The sequence below is a fragment of the Sabethes cyaneus genome, chromosome 3 (assembly GCF_943734655.1).
Source record: "Sabethes cyaneus chromosome 3, idSabCyanKW18_F2, whole genome shotgun sequence".
Lineage (NCBI taxonomy): Eukaryota > Metazoa > Arthropoda > Insecta > Diptera > Culicidae > Sabethes > Sabethes cyaneus.
In genome coordinates this window covers 154,354,139-154,374,768 of record NC_071355.1, presented here as the reverse complement: position 1 = coordinate 154,374,768, position 20,630 = coordinate 154,354,139, and the positions used below count along the sequence as shown (strand labels likewise).

The 20,630-nt window shown below is 39.9% G+C and overlaps 1 protein-coding gene across 1 annotated transcript; it reads left to right on the top strand.

The window, feature by feature from the left end:
• Positions 1 to 6,899: 6,899 nt before the first annotated feature.
• On the top strand, positions 6,900 to 7,505 carry LOC128742496 (ras-related protein Rab-35-like). The gene has a single exon (XM_053838877.1). It carries the CDS (start codon positions 6,900 to 6,902, stop codon positions 7,503 to 7,505), a length of 606 nt encoding a protein of 201 aa, XP_053694852.1.
• The last annotated feature ends 13,125 nt before the right edge of the window (positions 7,506 to 20,630 follow it).

Genomic DNA, 20,630 nt, shown 5'->3' with positions numbered 1-20,630 from the left:
CGGGGTGGTGTGTGGACCTGCCAGGTTACACGGGGAGTCTATCAACTATACGTCTTACCTCGTCAGTAGTCCGGGGAGAAAAGAGGACGATTCTACCGTGGAATTTCACAGCATGCTTCGATGCTTGAATTTGCAGCACATCCTAAGATCTACGGAATTTCGTGTCGGAGTTGCTGCTGTGTAACAATCACGCACATACAGTATGCACTCATTTATTGGTGCAATTGTTGCCTGGTATTTTATACCTGCCACACATCCCCCTTTCACTCCGGTAAAATGTTGTGAAATTGTTGTTAATTCATTTAACTAGTGACTTAATTATTCATCGCTATTTAATCTGTTTACTAAACAATAAATTGTGGATAATATAATATGAATAATTTGGGCCCGCTGTCAAATCTCCGGGTCATGTTATTTATTGCCTAGGGGTGGGTGTGGCCATCAAGCTCACACATTTTCCTTGCACTTCTCACCAGTACTAAACTTTTGACTCTGGCACCCACCATGACCACTCCGCTTTCCTTATAACGATCGGAAAGGCGCACGATTTACTCCCACATAAAAAAGATACAGCACAATACTAAGTCCTGAAAATTATCCGTTATCATGTCACATAACATGTAAGATGTAACAATGCTGAAATTTCCCTTTCTGGGATGCCAACGTTGCGTTCAAAGGCTTGTAATATTTCTGGCTAATTCATCATATCAAAGTGATCCGTCTATTCGATATCCGCCTTTGTTGGACGACTTTAACATTATACTAATCATGTTACCCACTTAATGACCGGATGGGGCAAAACTTCAACTTAATTCCGAATTAATTACAGACGAATTTTCCTATCATGTGATGAATAAGGTAAACCACTCCTACGACCTGAACATTCCCCAATTGCTGTTTAATGATAATATTCACGTTGTTGCATGTGTCATTACTCTTCAGTGGTCTGTCGGGAATATGCATAGCATCGCAAATAAGCTTAACCGACATCCGATATTTTTGCAAGGTCCAACTCAGTGAGATTTTTACAATTTATAAGCGCACATAGGCATTGATCCAAATATCCATTCGGCAGCTTTCGTAAATTGTAGATAAGGCATCCATGCAAACTTTGATCATGTGGTAATTTTGTCGGCCTTCATTTAATGCTATCGCGCACATGAATCCTATCAGCTTGTTTGAAACCATACGATTATTCATGTCTCCCGAAAATAGATGTTTTGGATCGAATTCGCACACTTCATTTAGGGTTTCCAATCATGCGACACTCAACCAAGATTAGCACTCCGTCAAGGCATCGAAAATTTTCCATAAGATGTTTCATGTGGAAAACAGTTACCTGATCCTTTCTTATTTCGCCAATCAGCCCTTTTAGAATTGTGCTACTTCAAATCTCATTTATAAACTTCATCAACATAGTCAGCAAATCCAAAAACATATGTATCTCCTCATCCAACAACACATGGCAATGTTTAAACTATGATACGCACAACAGAATGGAAGCGGTCAGAGCTTGTAGAACACCCCTAAAGGTTTGCCCAAGGTACCCGCTATTGGGCCTGAAATCTTCCCAGCAATGCTCAGTAACACGCCGGCTCATCTGAATATTGCCGTTCAAACTATTCAACTCGACACTGTTGAATTCAAACGAATTTCAATACTATAAGCAAACTTTCACCTTTGTCGATTGGTTCGCACACCGATGTTACTCAAACGCACTTTGCAAGACATGTTCCACTGAAGGCGGCAAATAAATTCAATATGCGCCGAAAAACTGCATCTTGTTTAGCAGTGTCAACCACATCCTCCAATTGCCTATTTCGTCACAATCGCTCAAGCATATGGATGAACACAAACGTCCTACACAAAACCAACCAAGTCGACAGCATTCATCGATTCCGATGCTGATATTTAGCTCCATCGCTCCATGTAGGTAATCAAACCAATCAAACCGAGCTGCATAAAATCAACACATAGCATCAACTTTATCCAGCTCTCTTGAACCGAACTCTTTTCATGTGAGGTATGGTTCTGCATTTGACAGCAATCCAGCAATTTTCTTTATTCATCCCGAATGCGACTCACTTCCTCAACATCATTGACGTAATCCTTCAAATCTCACGTTAATTCTAAGATGCTTCAATGAACGTCTCGTTCCATCACTTCTCTACTGTTTTTAATGGACAGAACTTTGATGGACGTCTCGTTATATGAAGTCTTGTTTATCGATTGATGACTCGAATGTCTCGCCCAATCGAGCTATTGGTTTTTCCTTTTCATTTGGTTTGAACTCAATACTGCTCAGATGGGCGTCTCATTCGGTCCTAGTCGGAACCAAAGGTTCACCGATGGACGTCTCGTAACACCGAACCATCTTCAAGTATCAGCGATACCGTGGTGTACGTCTCGTCACATCTATCCGCAGCGACAAATTACTATGCTGCACAGCGTCAACGCAAGTCGCCGGCGTTGGTTAAAATGACACAGCAAGCGTTGCATTAACAACGCAAGCAACGCTAGTTAAGAAAATTTGATTTAAAGAAAATCAAACGTGTTTGATAAAACTCCCTGCATATTTTCATTTCTTTTCTTCATATGTATCTTAAATTAAGATGCACAGAAGGTCAGAAACCCAACAGGATCGCCATTGTGTGGACCTGCCAGGTTACACGGGGAGTCTATCAAATATACGTCTTACCTCGTCAGTAGTCCGGGGAGAAAAGAGGACGATTCTACCGTGGAATTTCACAGCATGCTTCGATGCTTGAATTTGCAGCACATCCTAAGATCTACGGAATTTCGTGTCGGAGTTGCTGCTGTGTAACAATCACGCACATACAGTATGCACTCATTTATTGGTGCAATTGTTGCCTGGTATTTTATACCTGCCACACAGGTGGCTCGTGCTGTTTCGAGCTTATGTGTCCATGTCCGCCGGTCCGGCAGAACAAAGGGATGAAATCAGAGATCTCCACTGCTGACGGTTACCCGCCATGGCTTTTACCTGTCGCCAGGACAGGTTCTCGTCTACAGCCCGGATATCGTTGGCTAAGCTCCGTCGCCATGAGCCTCTAGGTCTGCCTCTTCTACGCTGTCCTTGTGGATTCCAGTCGAGTGCTGTTCTGCAAACCTCGTTCGCTCCTTTCCTCAAGGTATGTCCGATCCACTTCCACCTACGTTCACGAATTTCTGTGGCTATCGGCCGTTGATGACACCGACGATGGAGTTCGTCATTGGATATCCAATTGTCAGGCCACCAGGCACGAATAATGTATCGCAGGCACCGGTTAATGAATACCTGCAGTTTTTGCGTTGTCTCCGCTGAGACGCACCACGTTTCGCAGGCATACAGCAGTACGGATTTAACGTTTGAATTAAAGATTCGGGTTTTCGTACGTAGAGTGATCTGGTTTGAGCGCCAAATGTTTCGCAGACCTGCAAAGGCACCCCTGGCCTTCCTGATTCGTGTGGCTATATCAGTCTTGGTACCACCATCGGGCGTTGTTTGGCTACCAAGATATTGAAAGGCGGCTACCTGCTCAACTTGTTGTCCCGCTACTGTGTTCACCATAGACTTAGTTTTCGCTACATTGACTGTGAGACCTGCTGCCTGGGAGCTCTCGGAGAGGTCGTCTAACTTGCTCTGCATATCGTTTCGGCGTTGTGCGAGCAAGACAATGTCGTCGGCTAGGTCGAGGTCATTTAGCTGCTCCATCGTTAGAGGATTCCAAGGCAATCCTCGATTTGGTCTACTGTCAATTGCTCCAACTAATATCTCATCCATAACGATGAGAAACAGAAGCGGTGATAAAATGCAGCCCTGTCTCACGCCAGCAGTAACCCTTATGGGGTCGGACAAGACGCCGTCGTGCAAAACCTTGCACGAGAACGCCTCGTACTGGGCCTCGATGAGATGGACTAGCTTATCTGGAACTCCTCTACGCCTAAGTGCGCCCCAGATGTTTTCGTGATTGAGTCGGTCGAACGCCTTTTCGAAGTCAACGAACACCAGCAGTAGAGAGTCCTGGAATTCGTTGATCTGCTCCAATATAATGCGGATCGTTATGATATGGTCTACACATGAGCGGCCAGCACGGAATCCTGCTTGCTGCCGCCGGAGAGTAGCGTCGATCTTCTCCTGGATCCGGTTGAGGATTACCTTACAGAGTACTTTGAGAGTAATACAGAGCAACGTGATGCCACGCCAGTTACCGCATTCCGTTAGGTCTCCTTTTTTAGGGACTTTGACCAATATGCCCTGCATCCAGTCCACTGGAAAAGTTGCGGTTTCCCAAATATTGCTGAAAAGCTGATGCATCATCTGGGCTGACAAAGATGGGTCAGCTTTGAACATTTCGGCTGAAACACCATCTATCCCTGGCGCTCTATTGGATTTCATACTCTTGATGGCTGCTACAATTTCATCCAGCGATCGCGCCTCCGAGTTCACGCGATTTATTCGACGAACTGTAAGCGTCGTACGCTGCTGGTTTTGTTGGTCTCTTATATTTGAAACTCGGAAGAGTTGTTCAAAATGTTTAGTCCATCGCTTAAGCTGTTCTGTACGGTCAGTCAATAGCTGACCAGCTCTGTCCTTTAGCGGCATCTTTGGTATTCATCCTGGCACCACTAAGGCGGCGAGAAATTTCGTACAACAAACGGATATCACCATTGGCGGCGGCGGTTTCTCCTTGTTCGGCTAGGGAGTTAGTCCAGGCTCTCTTGTCCCGCCTACAAGCACGTTTAACAGCCCTCTCCAGTTCGGCGTATCGTTGACGGGCAGCTGTCTTAGCCGATCTGGTCCGCGCTGTTTCGAGCATTCGTCTCCATTCAACTCGGTCTTGGTCCACTCGTCGCCAATTTCCTAGTCGTCTCAGAAGTCGCAAATCGCCTTCGACCTGGTCGAGTCATCGTGCGCGTTGGGCCCCCTGTTCCTGGTGCCGGTGGGGTTGTTGAAGAGGACTATTTTCGTCGCACTGTCGTCCGGCATTCTTACGACGTGTCCGTCCCACCGTAGCCTGCTAACTTTCGCTAGATGTACGATGGGAGTCTCCCCAAGCAGTGCCTCGTGATTCATACGCCTCCGCCACTCTCCGCTTTCAGTTTGTACTCCGCCAAATATCGTCCGCAGAACTTTCCGCTCAAACACGGCAAGGGCGCGTCCATAAAGAACTACCGGTCTAATAATGGTTTTCTACATTGTTAGCTTCGTGCGGCGGCGTATGCTTCCTGGTCGAGCGTTTTCAAAGGGCAAAGTAGACCCGATTTCCCGCTTGGATGCGCCGCTGGATCTCCTTACTAGTGTTGTTGTCCGCGGTCACCAGCGATCCCAAATACACGAACTCCTCTACCACTTCTAGTTCGTCGCCGTCAACGGTTAATGTGTTAAAACTATTTTCATAAAAACGTAAGTAATAGGCTAATTTTTATTTAATAAACAATACACAAAAATTCCACTCTGAAATGAAATTATAAATTAATTTTCATTCACTAGTGATTTGCAGCATTTTGTTTTTAATTTTAGCCTAAAATGAGGTGCACCTTTTACACTAGTGCAAATGTACAAGGCAGATGCGCCTAGAACGCTAATATCATGTTGATATAGCTAGTTTTTGAGTGACAACCACTTGCATCTGGTGCTACTGTATGTGACGATTTAATGTACACTAGCGCCAGAATCAAGCTGTTGTCACTGCAAAACTACACGCAGAAAAATAAATTGTAAATGCAAAAGAATTCTGTATAAATTCAACAAAAAATATTGTAGACTGAAGGCTAACCCAGATATTTTTTTGATTCTAACTGTTTGACCTTTTAGTTCAACAATAAGGTTTGTTATTTCGAATAATAGTTAGTTTCTATCAAAGAAAAAATTGTAGAATCAAAAATAGGTATTTTTGGGTTTATAAACGATCTAGTAGAAGCAAAAGGAGTATGAATTCCGTTTAAAAAATATTTTTTTACACATATATCAACGTCTGTTGTGCAATGCTCCCAGCAAGTCTGAATATTTTAATGAACAGTGCAGCCGAAACGCATTTTTTTAAACTCAACATTCGTGATTTGGTGAAAAAAAATTCAACATTCTTGAAAAATCGTAGTAAATTCTAGAGTCAATAAAAAAATTGTCACTCGTATTGGGAAGAAGATAAGAAGGGGTATGATCTGATGGAAAACCTCTATTGATATAAAAATCTTGTCTCGAATAAATATAGTTTTAACGTATTACCTGAATATTGTTCAGGCTTCCGCTTAATGTCCGAAAATACCCACACATACCCTACACAAGTTTTGCCAGATGACAAAAATTTGGCCCATAGCTCCCAACCGCCCGTCTGGTTTCTCCCACTGCGATCTGGAATATCTCCGGTAAAAGGGAACCATAATTTATCAACTTATTATTTCATTAAAGGCCAATCTAATGTGATTCTTTTAAGACTAATTGCATAAAAATCGAATGAAAATAAGTGCAGATAGAGCCAAAAGTGTAACTGCAAGTACCATCATTTTTGATGTTGGGGACGTAAAGGTTAACTGGTTCCTTGCTCGTCAGTATTCGGTCAAGTTCTCCCTAGTTGAAGCACGTAACTCCTTGGAAGAAGGTAGGATCTCACCCAGTATTCGCGCGTAGTGTTCGACATATGACGTTCGACAAACGCTTACCTATTAAAAAAAATAGTCAATCAACAGCTTTACCTGAAAGTATCACAAGTCGGTAAACAGATACAGGTAGGTACACAAAATAGGTAATATTTCGGTTAATTTATTATTAGCAATATTTTTCATTTATACTTTGCCAAAAGAGAACGAGAGCCTAATCCTGTGTTGACCAGTTATTAAATTACAGTGCATAAGCAAGTGTTTTTATATTTTATTACTATAAAAATTTAGAGCTAGAGATGGCGCGCAACCCCACCCCCATGTTTAAGTTACTCATACTGGGGGACAGTGGCGTCGGAAAGTCTTCGCTGATGCTACGATTTGCCGACAACGATTTTTTGCCATCTTTCCTCACAACGGTTGGAGTTGACCTGAAAATACAAAATATGATGATCGACGGGACACGTGTAAAGGTGCAAATCTGGGATACGGCCGGACAGGAACGTTTTCGGACCATCACCAACACCTACTATAGGGGAGCTCACGGAGTGATTATCGTATACGATGTGACCAACGGAGAATCCTTTACGAACGTCAAGCGGTGGATACACGAAATCGACTCCAACTGTGATGCCGTCTGCATGGTACTGGTAGGCAACAAAAATGATCAACTAGGGCAAAAGGTAGTCCTAACTGAGGATGCTAAGCGATTTTCTGATCAAATGAAAATTAAGCTATTCGAGACATCTGCCAAAGAAAATATTAATATTGAAGAAATGTTTTTTGATATAACAAAACAAGTACTGATGCAGAAGAAGCGAATGTTACAGGGATCAACAGCAGATGCAGCTTCTGTTAAGCTGGAAGAACCTAAGACAAGGACGAAAAAGAATAAGTGTTGTTAACAATTGATTTTATGATATTGAACGATATTTTTTCACAGTGACCATTTGCTAAACTATATTGGATACGAATAAAAATTGTGTACGCTAAACATAATTTGAATCGAATTTAGTAAACTGAGAAAATAGTTAAAAAAACTAAACGTAACAACAGATGATTTTGTTTAAATCCGTGAAAAACAGAAAATTAAATTCAATTTCCAATGTTAGCTCAATCCATCAGAAAACTCTAATGATATATAAATAAATAAAACATAATTCAAACCAGCCAAATTTCCTATGTTTTTTCGTGCGACGAAGAAGAAAATGTCGACTAATCGTTTTAATTTCCGTCATTCATAAAGGCATTGTCGTTATTCTACACCAAGGAAAACTTGCCTGACCTGCAGAAATTTTGCAGAATAACATTTGTCTTGTCGTCCTACACAAATACATGCGTGTTAGCTTCGTAAACATTGTTGTGATTTTTAGTTCGGACGATGAAAAATTTTGATGGATGGATTTTAAAACGGTACGACGAATTTAACCCATTAAGCCCCACACTTTTCCCAGCAGGAATAGAAAGTTGAAACTTTCAGGAAAATTTTCTTTTAGGTCAACTAAGAAAAAGCCGCTGACATGTATTTTTAATTTTGACCCTGTGTCCCCCAACGCTACGTTGCGAAAACGCAACGCTGGGCGTTAAGGGTATACCGTTTTTGCTTACCTTCATTGTTATGCATATAAATGCTTCATACTTTTTAACCGTTAAATCAAATTTGTGATATTTTTTGTGATTTTGAGTATTTATAAAGTTTAAATGAACGACATAGAGTATTACTTGTTACGTTTTATGATAGATATCGAAACATTTGGGTTGGAGACCATCTTTGCTCTAGATGCATAGTATGCAGTTTGAATGCTAAATGCATGTCATCGCAGATGATTAAATGCCTACCAACACGTTCCAGAAAGGTTGTTACATTAAATTTGGGTCCATGAAACTGTCGTTGCCATCACTCAATTCCTCCAGATATTCCGGAGGCAAAGGTACTTTAACAATTTTATTACGCTCTCATTACAACGGCTTCTCCATCTGCCATCAGTGTTTGAAGCTGCGAATTCTATGTTATGTTTCCGGGATATTTTAAATAAGCGAAAGATAAGGTTTACATTCATTCGTTTACTAAAAGCAACAATATCAAATGAAACACCGCAACGAACGAACGAAAACAAACGTTCCCGTTGCAAATTTTGAATATCGTTACTTCCTAGCGTTGCGTTTTCGCAACGCAAAGCTTCAAACCTATCTTAAAATTACAAAAATAATCAAAATTATGAAACAAAGTTTTTTTTGGCAAGCAACCGATTCTTACTAACACTGATTGATAGGTCAGGCGTTAATAGAGGTAAAATAGAGTTTTATGAGCATTTTTCCTTAACCGTCTGAAAAATAGCAAAACCTGTTGTTTGTCACAGCTGTAATTATGTTACATGTAACATCTGATCTTTGAGCAAAAACAGATCGATTAGATTTTTTTCCAATCTTTCTTTGTTTCTTAGGGTCCAAGTTGATATCTTAAACCGGGCCTTCTCTAGAATCGAATGAAATTGCGTTGCGTTTTCGCAACGCTGGGAGGAAATGGGTTAAGAAATAAAGTCAGTTGCGTAATTTCAATACAGGCCGGACTCGATTATCCGGGGATTCGATTAACCGGGGATTCGATTATCCGGGTTTTTAGACTCGATTATCCGGGTGAAAAAAAAAAAAATTTTTTTTGCTGTATCTGTAGCTGTAATCTAAGATTACACTTGGTTCGACTCATGCACCTTCCAGTATTGGACAAAAGGTAGGAGTCAAAATGACTACTTGTCAAGCATAGCTACCAATACCCCCCCCCCCCCCCCCCCTTCCTTTCCGCTCTTCCCCACCTTCACCAAAAAATTTTCATCTTTCCCTACCGTCCCTTCATCAATTGTAGAACCATCGTTTCAAAAAAAAATATTAATATATATGTATGACCGCATTTCAAGGTCAAGACTAAAAACTTGAGATTAGTCTAAAGAAATTGTTGCTAACTAGTAAAAGGGGAAATAGGGGCTCAGGTTTGAAGGTTGTTCTTCTTTCTCTAACAAATAAAAAATACACGCACACCACACACACAAACACGCGAACCATATATACACACGCAGGCATAAATACACATACACTTACGCATATACAATATTGAGGCTCGTACAATATACGCGAATCACGGGAACTTAGGAGAAAATTTGGCTTTGGAGCCGGTTATAATTGGCTCCCAATATAGCTTGGTTCGATCAGCGAAACCCCCAACTTGGGTAAAGAGAAACGTTATACAAACTCAATAAGCGTTGTTTCAATGACCCTTCCATACCTGATTTTCTGCTCTTTTCCCACCATGCCTTGTCAACCCTGAGATACACAGATACCTTGATGTTCTAATCAAAAAGTTATTTCTGAGCGTCTTAGCGGAACCTCAGTGCTATGCTGCGTTGTAGAAGCCTGTAAGTATTAAGTAACAGCTGAGCACTGAAGAAGGCGGTTAATGTGATATTTTTTAATTATTCGCCAAGTGATTATTGTGATAGATTTTTGAAGCAGAATTTATTTCACTCGAGACCGTCCATATTGTAAACCTTTTAGTCGAAACCGCGTATTTACAGTTTTTGTTTAAAATTTTCAATGAACATTTTTGAGCACAACCTTTGGCTAGATGACATGGTCCATAAATTGCTGAGAATATTTGCCTGTAAATTCAATAAAAAAAAAACTCATTTCGACGATGCTTGGCTCATGGGCTATGATTTTTGCCTTTCTACTATATAAATATGTCTTCTATACCTATAAAGAAGGATGTCTGTCTGTCTGTCCGTATGTTCCTTATAGAATCGAAAACTACTGAACCAATCAGCATGAAAATATGCATGTAGAGGTTCTTTGGGGCCAGGAAAGGTTTTAGTGATGGTTCGAAACCCCTCCCCCCACTAAGAGGGGGGGCTCCCACACAAATGAAACACAAATTTCTGCATAACTCGACAACTAATCAAGCAAATAGAACAAAATTTGGCATGTGGGTGTTTTCGGTGACAAGAATTTATTCTATGGTAAATTGAGACCCCTCCCCTCTTTATAAGGGGAATTATAACTCCTCTCCTCTTTAAAAAGGGGGGCTTCCATACAAATTTCCTCATAACTCGAGAACTAATCAAGCAAATGGAACCAAATTTGGCATGTGAAGGTTTTCGAGGGCAAGAATATTTTCTATAGTAAATTAGGACCCCTCCCCACTTTAAGAGGGGGGGCTCCTGTACCAAAGAAACACAATTTTCCTCATAACTCGAGAAGTAATTAAGCAAATGGAACCAAATTTGGCATGTGGGTGTTTTTGGAGACAAAAATTTTTTTCTATGATGAATTAGGACCCCTCCCCGTTTTAGGAGGGGGGGATCCTATACACATGAAATACAAATTTCCTCATAACTGAAGAACTAATCAAGCAAATGGAACAAAATTTGGCATGTGAAAGTTTTCGAGGGCAAGAATATTTTCTATGGTAAATAAGGACCCCTCCCCACTTTAAGAGGGGGGGCTCCAATACAAACGAAATACAAATTTCCTCATAACTCGAGAACTAATCAAGCAAATGGAACCAAATTTGATATGTAAGTGGTTTTGGACGCAAGATTTTTTTCTATGGTGAATTGAGACCTCTCTTCTTTAGAAAGCGAGTTATGGCCCATCTCCCCTTTAAGAGGTTGGGCTTCCATACAAATGAAATGCAAATTTCCTCTTATCTCGAGAACTAATCAATCAAATGGAACCAAATTTGGCATGTGGGAGTTTTAGATGGCAGAAATTTTTTCTATGGTGAATTACAACCCCTTCCCCTTTTAAGAGGGGAGCTCCCATACAAATGAAATTCAAATTTTCTTATAACTTGAGAACTAATCAAGCAAATGGAACCAAATTTGGCATGCGGGAGATTTTGGAGTCTTGAATTTATTTTACGATAGTTAGAGACCTCTCACCCCTATGTACTCTCATACAAATAAAACAGAAATTTTTGCGAAACTCAAAAACTAATCGAACTCGAGAAATTCGAGACTCTTTCATAAAACATTAGTCAATACAAGACCACAAAAACTATCTATAGTAACACTAGATCATTCAGGACGAGACGGTCGCGAGTGTTGCCGGTGACCCGCCGTCGGAAGCGCCGCCCACTGGGGGGCTTGCAAAACTCGAGATTGTGACAAAGATCATCCGAGATTCATGATTTATGTACAACACAGGTTAATTTGTGGCAATACGAAGTTTGTCGGGTCAGCTAGTATAGTATAAAGGTATATAAATCACTCGGAAAACCGAAAATGGAAAGAAGGTCCTGCGGGCCGAATATCATATACCATTCGACTCAGTTTCGAAAACTGAGCATTTTCTGTGTGTGTGTGTGTGTGTGTGTGTGTGTGTGTGTGTGTGTGTGTGTGTGTGTGTGTGTGTGTGTGTGTGTGTGTGTGTGTGTGTGTGTGTGTGTGTGTGTGTGTGTGTGTGTGTGTGTGTGTGTGTGTGTGTGTGTGTGTGTGTGTGTGTGTGTGTGTGTGTGTGTGTGTGTGTGTGTGTGTATGTATGTATGTATGTATGTATGCGTGTGTGTGCGTGTGTATGTGTGTGTGTGTATGTAACGCTTTTAATCTCACTCACTTTTCTCGGAGATGGCTGGACCGATTTTAATGTTCTTAGTGTCAAATGAAAGGTCTAGGTGTCCCGCTATTGAATTTCATACTGATCGGACTTTTAGTTCAAAAGTTATGTATAAAAATACGAAAAATCTGGGACTTCATTATCTCATAGGTCCCTTAACCGATTTGAACAAAATTGATTGCATATGAAAGAGGACGCTTGCAAACCCTTAACTTCCAAATTTCATAACGATTGGGCTTATAGTTTGAAAGTTACATAAATAAATGTGAAAAAATAATATTTAAAACATATTTTTGTAACATATAAACATTAATTCAATGAAAAACATCACGCATATTATTATTTTTGAAAACTACTGCTGAGATCTATCAAACGAAACCGAGTTATTTGAAATCGAACGGTTCATTCAAAAGTTATTAAAACTTTAACACTCAAGCACCGTATATTAAACCGTTAAAATGTGTGAAATCAAAACATATCAATCAAATGTTGATTGTATGCAATGTGTGTGTGTATGTATGTATGTATGTATGTATGTATGTATGTATGTATGTATGTATGTATGTATGTATGTAAGTAAGTAAGTATATATGTATGTATGTATGTATGTATGTATGTATGTATGTATGTATGTATGTATGTATGTATGTATGTATGTATGTATGTATGTATGTATGTATGTATGTATGTATGTATGTATGTATGCATGTATGTAAGTGTGTATGTATGTGATGACAATTTGCAATTTTTAAATTTGCATTGAAATTCAAGGAAAGTGAGAAACATGTCAAGTTTTTGAAGCCTCTTAGTGGAATACGAAATCGCGACAGATACGTATACGCTTTGAAATAAGACACAGATGAATCACGACGTGCCGGCGAACTTCGTATATGTTGCAAATAAATATTAAATAGTGGGATTCAATCGAAAAGTTTTTTCTTTTCTTTGATTTCAGATTTCAATTGTCATTTTCTTCACTTGCTGTTACTCACACTCACAATTGTACAGTAAAAGCAAAAAGCGAAGAAAAGCAGTTAATTTAGGCATATAGGTATAGTGGTATATAGGCACAGACTGGTATTCTAGCTTTGCCCAGCTAGCTTCGAGGTACGATGCTGGTCTGACAAGTCAGTCGTCGTATGTTCGAATCTTGGCTAGGCGGTGCTGTTAGATACAGTCAGTAGGATTTTTTGCACTAGCCCTGTAACTGTCTTGTACACTAATAGCCGGCCGCGAAGTCTGTCGATAAAGTAGGGTTAAGTCTTAGATAGACATTTCAGCCCGCAGCTTTGCTTTGGTATTCTAGCTGAGGGCTAGAGTGGAAGGGAAATTGTATTTTGATTGGATGTTTGTGTGTTTTATCGAGTATAGTATTCCTGCATATGCGTGATTACTTTTATACTTTAGTTTATTGATTTATAAGCGCTTACCGTAAACGTATATCATTTTGGATAAAAAACTAAAAAGCAATTATGTGTGAAACTGCAAAAATGGGAATGTAAATCGACTAATTGCGTAATGGCATGTATTACTCATTTATGGGAATGAAGTGCAAGTTGAAACATAGTTTGACTACTGCGGAGGATAGTAAAGATTGACTCTCGTACAAGCCACTAAAGGAAACGAGGTGTGTTGATTGTATTCTTATGTAAATGATACACAGGGAACGGCGCTTCGTAGAGCCCATTGAAAAAAGATATTGGCGCAGGGAGAATTGTGTTCGGATTAAAACCCAATAGCCAGGTCCGGCTTTTTGAAGCGTTTGCCGCAGCACAGCCTTCCGGAGCGGTCGGTCCTACTGCGGATGCAGCAGACCAGGTAAATATCGTATGCAGCGGAACGGTTGCTGATTTTATCGGTGCCATCTAACATGAGAAATACATACATTTTAAATATATTGTCATTATGTTGTGTTTCCCGATGCGACCGACGCGACGGTGGCATTTCTCGATTTGCTTCCGCATGAACAAAGATAAATTCGGTTTTTCCTACTGTTTATTTTTGAATCCTTTTGAATATTCCCTGCGACAGATGCGAAGTTTTTGCTGTTAGATTGGTAAATTTTGTGGTCATTCAACACTGAAAAAGACAGAGAAAAGCGAATTCGTTTCCAATTAGATCATACAGTTTTAGTTTTGCACTTTTCTGTATTTATTAATTGGAACTATTAATATTAACATTAACACTAATATTAACATATCTTTTAAATTTATTTATATCAGTTGAGACACAATACTGAATCTAACAGAACATTATTTTTTCGTATCGTTATCGTGCAGGGCACAGGTTGGTACAAGGATCAGTATAACTTTCAATACATTTCACTATTATTTACTACTTCTCTCGTTTTGATCTCTTCGAATATAGGCGTAAGTGTAATGTGGTTGATTTTTGTTTATTTATATATTTTGAAGAATGAGAAATGATAGTCCTTTAAATTTACTCGTTGATAGCCACACACATATGAGATTCATACCGCATTCAATGAACAATAAGTGATGACTTTCATTAGTACCATTATTGATTTATTTATACACGCATTTCTGAACGTATACATCCAATACAATAAACGTCGGAATGATCAGTTTATGGAGTTTGCATGAAGCGTTTTCACATTGCTGTCAACTTAGGACAAATCGCCAAGGCGTACGTCTCTTGTTGTTATGTTTGAAATTGATAGATCTATCTCGTGTCCGTGTCTAGTAGCTCAACAGACGGAGTTTGATCCAACAGATTGATTACATTGAATTCTACAGCAACCGTTCTCCTTCTGGGTTCCCACCGTGGTAGCTCAGGTTCGGCTTTGATTGACGTGTGTATGTAGGAGATTTAGCTCTTTACGTCCATTCAAAATATAGCGGCAGGAACGAAAAATGTTTAACTTGGGAACATTTTGTAAAGTTTGCGCACAATTCACAATATTCATGCAAGTTGTTGATCGTAGTCCGGGATATTTTTAGTGAAGATATGGAACCCAGGAGCAAAACAGAAAACTGCAAAGAAATATATTACTACTTTGATATTCCGTTAGCATGCTCAAATTGGGACAGTCTGGAATACCACATACAATTTTGCTCAAAGTTGTCTGTCCTTAAAAGAACTTTTACTTACGGTATAAAATTTACAGTGTTCCCAGAGTTGTCCTTAAACACTTGTATATTTCTTTGCTAGAGATTAAAAATTAGGTTATTCAATAGCAAAATATCCCATTATAATACAGTTTGATATTGTTTTTATATTATTTTGCTCTTCGCTCCTGCTCGGGACATACAATTTTGCTCAAAGTTGTCTGTCCTTAAAAGGACTTTTACTTACGGTATAAAATTTACAGTGTTCCCAGTGCTAGAGACACAATGACACAATGACCAAAATGAATCGAAATAAAATAAAATTCTAAGTCATAAATGAAAAAAAAAATAAGATAAAATTGGGGGAAAGTCTTGGAAGCTATAGACACTAAGACACCGAAATTTTTACACATAAATGATATCATTGAGTTAAAACTAGTGCAATACAAGTTAATTCAAATAATGCGGTCGTAAAATTGAGAAACATTGAAATAAGCAAATGTTAAATTGACTACCAGCTCTCCTAGTTTTTAACTTGGTAAAAAAATTTAAATCAAATAAAAACACATACTTTTTTCAAACAGTACCAATTGTTATTTCTCAAAACAAGTTACTTCGTCGTTTCGTTAAGGTATGTGGTTTTTTTAGGAACGCCAGATCTATAATATTTTCTGGAAGAAAGGAAAAAGGCAAGATGTTGTAAAAAGACGCAATTCATTGCATTGCTGTAAATGATAATAGACTTTTGATTAACGGAGTACTTTTTATGACTTCACGCCATTTATGTAGACTTTGACGAAGTAATTTCGTTTTCGTAACTGGCGCATCAATTACGTTAATTGCGCTACCCACCGGTTAGACATACTTTACTTATTTTATTGTGTACCTCATCTGCTAGACTATATATTAAAAAACTAAAAAAACAACTTGCTTATGTTAATGTCAGTCAGTGATGACAAACTTGTAATTCTTCAGATTTATAACCTACCATATAAAGCATTGTTGTTATGTGAAGCAAGTTTCGACCTGCGCGCACTGCGGGATATTGGGGCTTCGGTTGAACCCATCCGTACGAGAGCGGGAAGTCGTGGCGGGCCCTGGCAGGAAACATTAAGACGCGTAATTGATGGAAACATTTAACCTCGGCACCGATGTGGTCACCTGCGTAGATGATGGTAATTATAAGACCACAAGTGTACGGGTGCGAAGCGTCACGGGAATCGGACTAGGTTCTGTTCTTTCTGAATTCATAAACAACTCAATCTACTCCGACCCTTTTGTGGCGGCTAACGGGAGCGTTTTAGTCTGCTCGTCGCGGAGTACGCAGAGCTTTTTACGGTCGACCTACCACAGGTTGGCGATTTGGCGAGTAATGAATCCGTTGGCAAACGGAAGTGAATTGCTTGATTTGGGCGAAATTACAGTGCCTTCTGCTTCAACACCTTTCAAATCGGATGGGATGGTTTAGCTTTAACTTTCTAGAATATCATGTTTTGTTTATGGCAATCAGGTAACTTTAAATGTTGAACCACACTTAGTGAACTGGCAATGTATTTGAATTTATTATGCACTTATTCGTAAAAATTAACTTCTAAACCGCGTTTTTACTAAATATTCAATACAAATTTAAATCATATGTGTTATTAAAGTTATTTTATAAGAAAGATAACATTACACTAGCAAATCCAGTTTTATTCTTATGCAAATTCTGCGGGCTGGAAATAAAACCTATAAGCATGAATTGGTATGTAGCAGCAGTATAATTGAAAGTGATGCTAGATAATGTGGTATCTTTTTTTGAATTGGATTATATGCATTCATTCTAAGCGGCTTACGCGTTTGTGGGTTGATCTCCGCTACTATTGCTCTCAATTTGGCACATTAATGCGTTGAAAGGTCCATGCATGAATTCCGTTTAGAATAGCCTCCGGCGCAGACGGATCAGTTGAGAGGTATGAATTATGGCAATAATAAGATGCGTAATTCGGTAATAAATTATTTTCAATGATATTGCATATTCTTTGGAAATAAGTTCTCTTATGTGTTCCATTCTGTCTCTTTCGCGTTTTTAGTTAGATGTTGTTCGTTTTACCGTTCGATAAGTCGGTGTGTTAGCGTTCTGTAGACTGACCAGTGCACGATAAATGAACAGCAGCATACATTCAACTTTTTATCAAAATCAATTCATTTTACGTATTCGGTTTCAAGTTCTGTTGCCGTATGCTTGGGTTGTGTTTATGTTTGCGTTCAAAAAGAATGTATAAAAGAAGCATTCTCTACTTTGGTCCTGGAACGAAGGTAGACAAAAAAATATCATCATCATTATGAACACTTTATTCACGTCGATACCAAAAAATTAGCAGTGGGTGGCTTAGACAGAAATTGAATTTACACTTATAAATTATACTTTCTTCATGGTGCGAGTCAATTCAATGTGACCACGGAACAAGGCTGCCAGTAGTTTCTTATTGTTACTTTAATTGAGTATGTCATATTAGAGTTATCTAGTAAATCTAATTGCTTTTCTTCTCTTATGCTCAGAAATTTATTCTTAGGTGTCGTCGATTCTGGTGAAATTGATCACCAGCGACCAGCAAACAACTTACTTACTTACGTGGTTTGACGTCCTAAGACAAAGCCTGTTGAACAAATTTTCTCCATATAACTCGGTTGAGGGCTACCGCTCTCCAATTCCTCGGACACCGAATACTCTCCGCCAGATCTCGCTCCACCTGGTCTAACCATCTTGCTCGCTGCGCTCCTGATCGTCTTGTTCCTACCGGAACAAGGCGAACACCATCTTTGCAGGGTAGTTGTCCAGCATTCTTGCAACATGCACTGCCCAACGTATCCGTCTTGCTTTGGCCACCTTCTGGATACTTGGTTCGCCATAGAGCTGTGCAAGTTCACGGTTCATCCTCCGCCTCCATACTCCATTTTCGTGTACGCCGCCGAAGATCGTTCTTAGCACTCGTCGTTCGAAAATTCCTAGCACTCGCAGGTCCTCCTCGAGCATTGTCCATGTTTCATGCCCGTAGAGAACAACCGGTCTAATAAGCGTCTTGTACAGGGTGCGCTTTGTACGGGGAATTAGTCTGCTCGACCGCAATTGCTTGTGAAGCCCATTGTAAGCACGGCTTCCGCTGATAATACGCCTCCGAATCTCACGGCTTGCATCATTGTCCGCCGTTACCAGTGAGCCAAGGTAGACATCGCCGTCGATCAATATACTACTGCCTAAGCGGCGTCGTTCGGCCTCGGTTCCACTGGCCAGCATGTACTTTGTTTTAGACGTATTTACCTTCAACCCAATCTTTTCTGCTTCGCGCTTTAGTCTGGTGTACTGTTCAGCTACCGCCACAGATGTTCTGCGGATAATATCCATCCATGCCGAATTGACTAGATTTGTTGAATATCGTGCCCTGCGTGTTGATATCCGCTTTCATTCATAACACCTTGTAGCGCAATGATGAATAGCAGGTATGAGAGACCATCAGCAATCCACCCGAGATCCGAACACAGCTCTGTGTACCATCCATCGTACATTTAATCAGTTTTATGAGCTTCCCGTCCATGATTTTCCATATCGATCGATGGTATCATATGCGGCTTTGAAGTCAACGAACAAATGATGCGTGGGAACTCTGTATTCAGGGCCCTTTTGGAGGATTTGCCGCAGTGTAAATATTTGATCCGTTGTAGACCGACCTTCGACGAAACCGGCTTGATAAGTTCCCACAAATCTGTTCGCAATTAGTGATAGTCGGCGGAAAATGATTTGGGACAGCACTTTATAGGCGGCATTGAGAACGGTGATCGCACGATAGTTCTCAGAGTCCAGCATCCTTACGACGTGACCGGCCCACCGTAGCCTACCGACTTTCACCAGATGTACTTTGGGAGTTTTTCCAAGTCCATGGCTCGTGATTCATACGCCACCACCACTTCACGCCAATGGTGGACTCCGTCAAATATGGCCTGCAGCACCTTCCGCTACGTCCTTCGTCAGCATCGTCACAGTTTCAAGTTCATAAAGAACTACCGGTCTAATAAGGGTTTTGTATATTTTCAGCTTCCTACGGCGGCGTATGCTTCTTGATCGCAGCGTTTTGCGAAAGGCAAAGTAGGCCCGATCTCCCGCTTGAATGCACTGCTGGATCTCCTTACCAGTGTTGTAGTCCGCGGTCACCAGCGATCCCAAGTACACGAATTCATATACTGCACCCTACCTCGAAATCCTTATGGTAGCGAAGCTGACCCTATGAGCTATACGAGTCATTGTATTAGCTCTATTTCAGAGTTCAGATAGAGAGAGATAGATAGATAGATAGATAGATAGATAGATAGATAGATAGATAGATAGATAGATAGATAGATAGATAGATAGATAGATAGATAGATAGATAGATAGATAGATAGATAGATAGATAGATAGATAGATAGATAGATAGATAGATAGATAGATAGATAGATAGATAGATAGATAGATAGATAGATAGATAGATAGATAGATAGATAGATAGATAGATAGATAGATAGATAGATAGATAGATAGATAGATAGATAGATAGATAGATAGATAGATAGATAGATAGATAGATAGATAGATAGATAGATAGATAGATAGATAGATAGATAGATAGATAGATAGATAGATAGATAGATAGATAGATAGATAGATAGATAGATAGATAGATAGATAGATAGATAGATAGATAGATAGATAGATAGATAGATAGATAGATAGATAGATAGATAGATAGATAGATAGATAGATAGATAGATAGATAGATAGATAGATAGATAGATAGATAGATAGATAGATAGATAGATAGATAGATAGATAGATAGATAGATAGATAGATAGATAGATAGATAGATAGATAGATAGATAGATAGATAGATAGATAGATAGAGAGATAGAGAGAGAGAGAGAGAGAGAGAGAGAGAGAGAGAGAGAGAGAGAGAGAGAGAGAGAGAGAGAGAGAGAGAGAGAGAGAGAGAGAGAGAGAGAGAGAGAGAGGGGAAATTTATTCGTCGCCAATTCATTAAGCGTCTCAACGCACGCAAGTCGGCTTCAACCTGTTCGTGCCATCTAGCACGCTGAGCCCATCTTTTCCTGGAGCTGGTGGAGTGCCTGCAGAGAACGAATTGCACTGCATAGTCGCCCGATATCCTTGCGACGTAGCCGGCTCACCGTAGTCTCTCAACTTTCGCCAGGTGTACGATGAGAATCTCTCCAAGTAGTGCCTGCAACTCATGATTCATACGCCTTCACCAGTCTCCGCTATCCATTTGTACTCCGCCAAAAATAGTTTGCAACACCTTTCGTTCGAATACAGCAAATACAAGTAT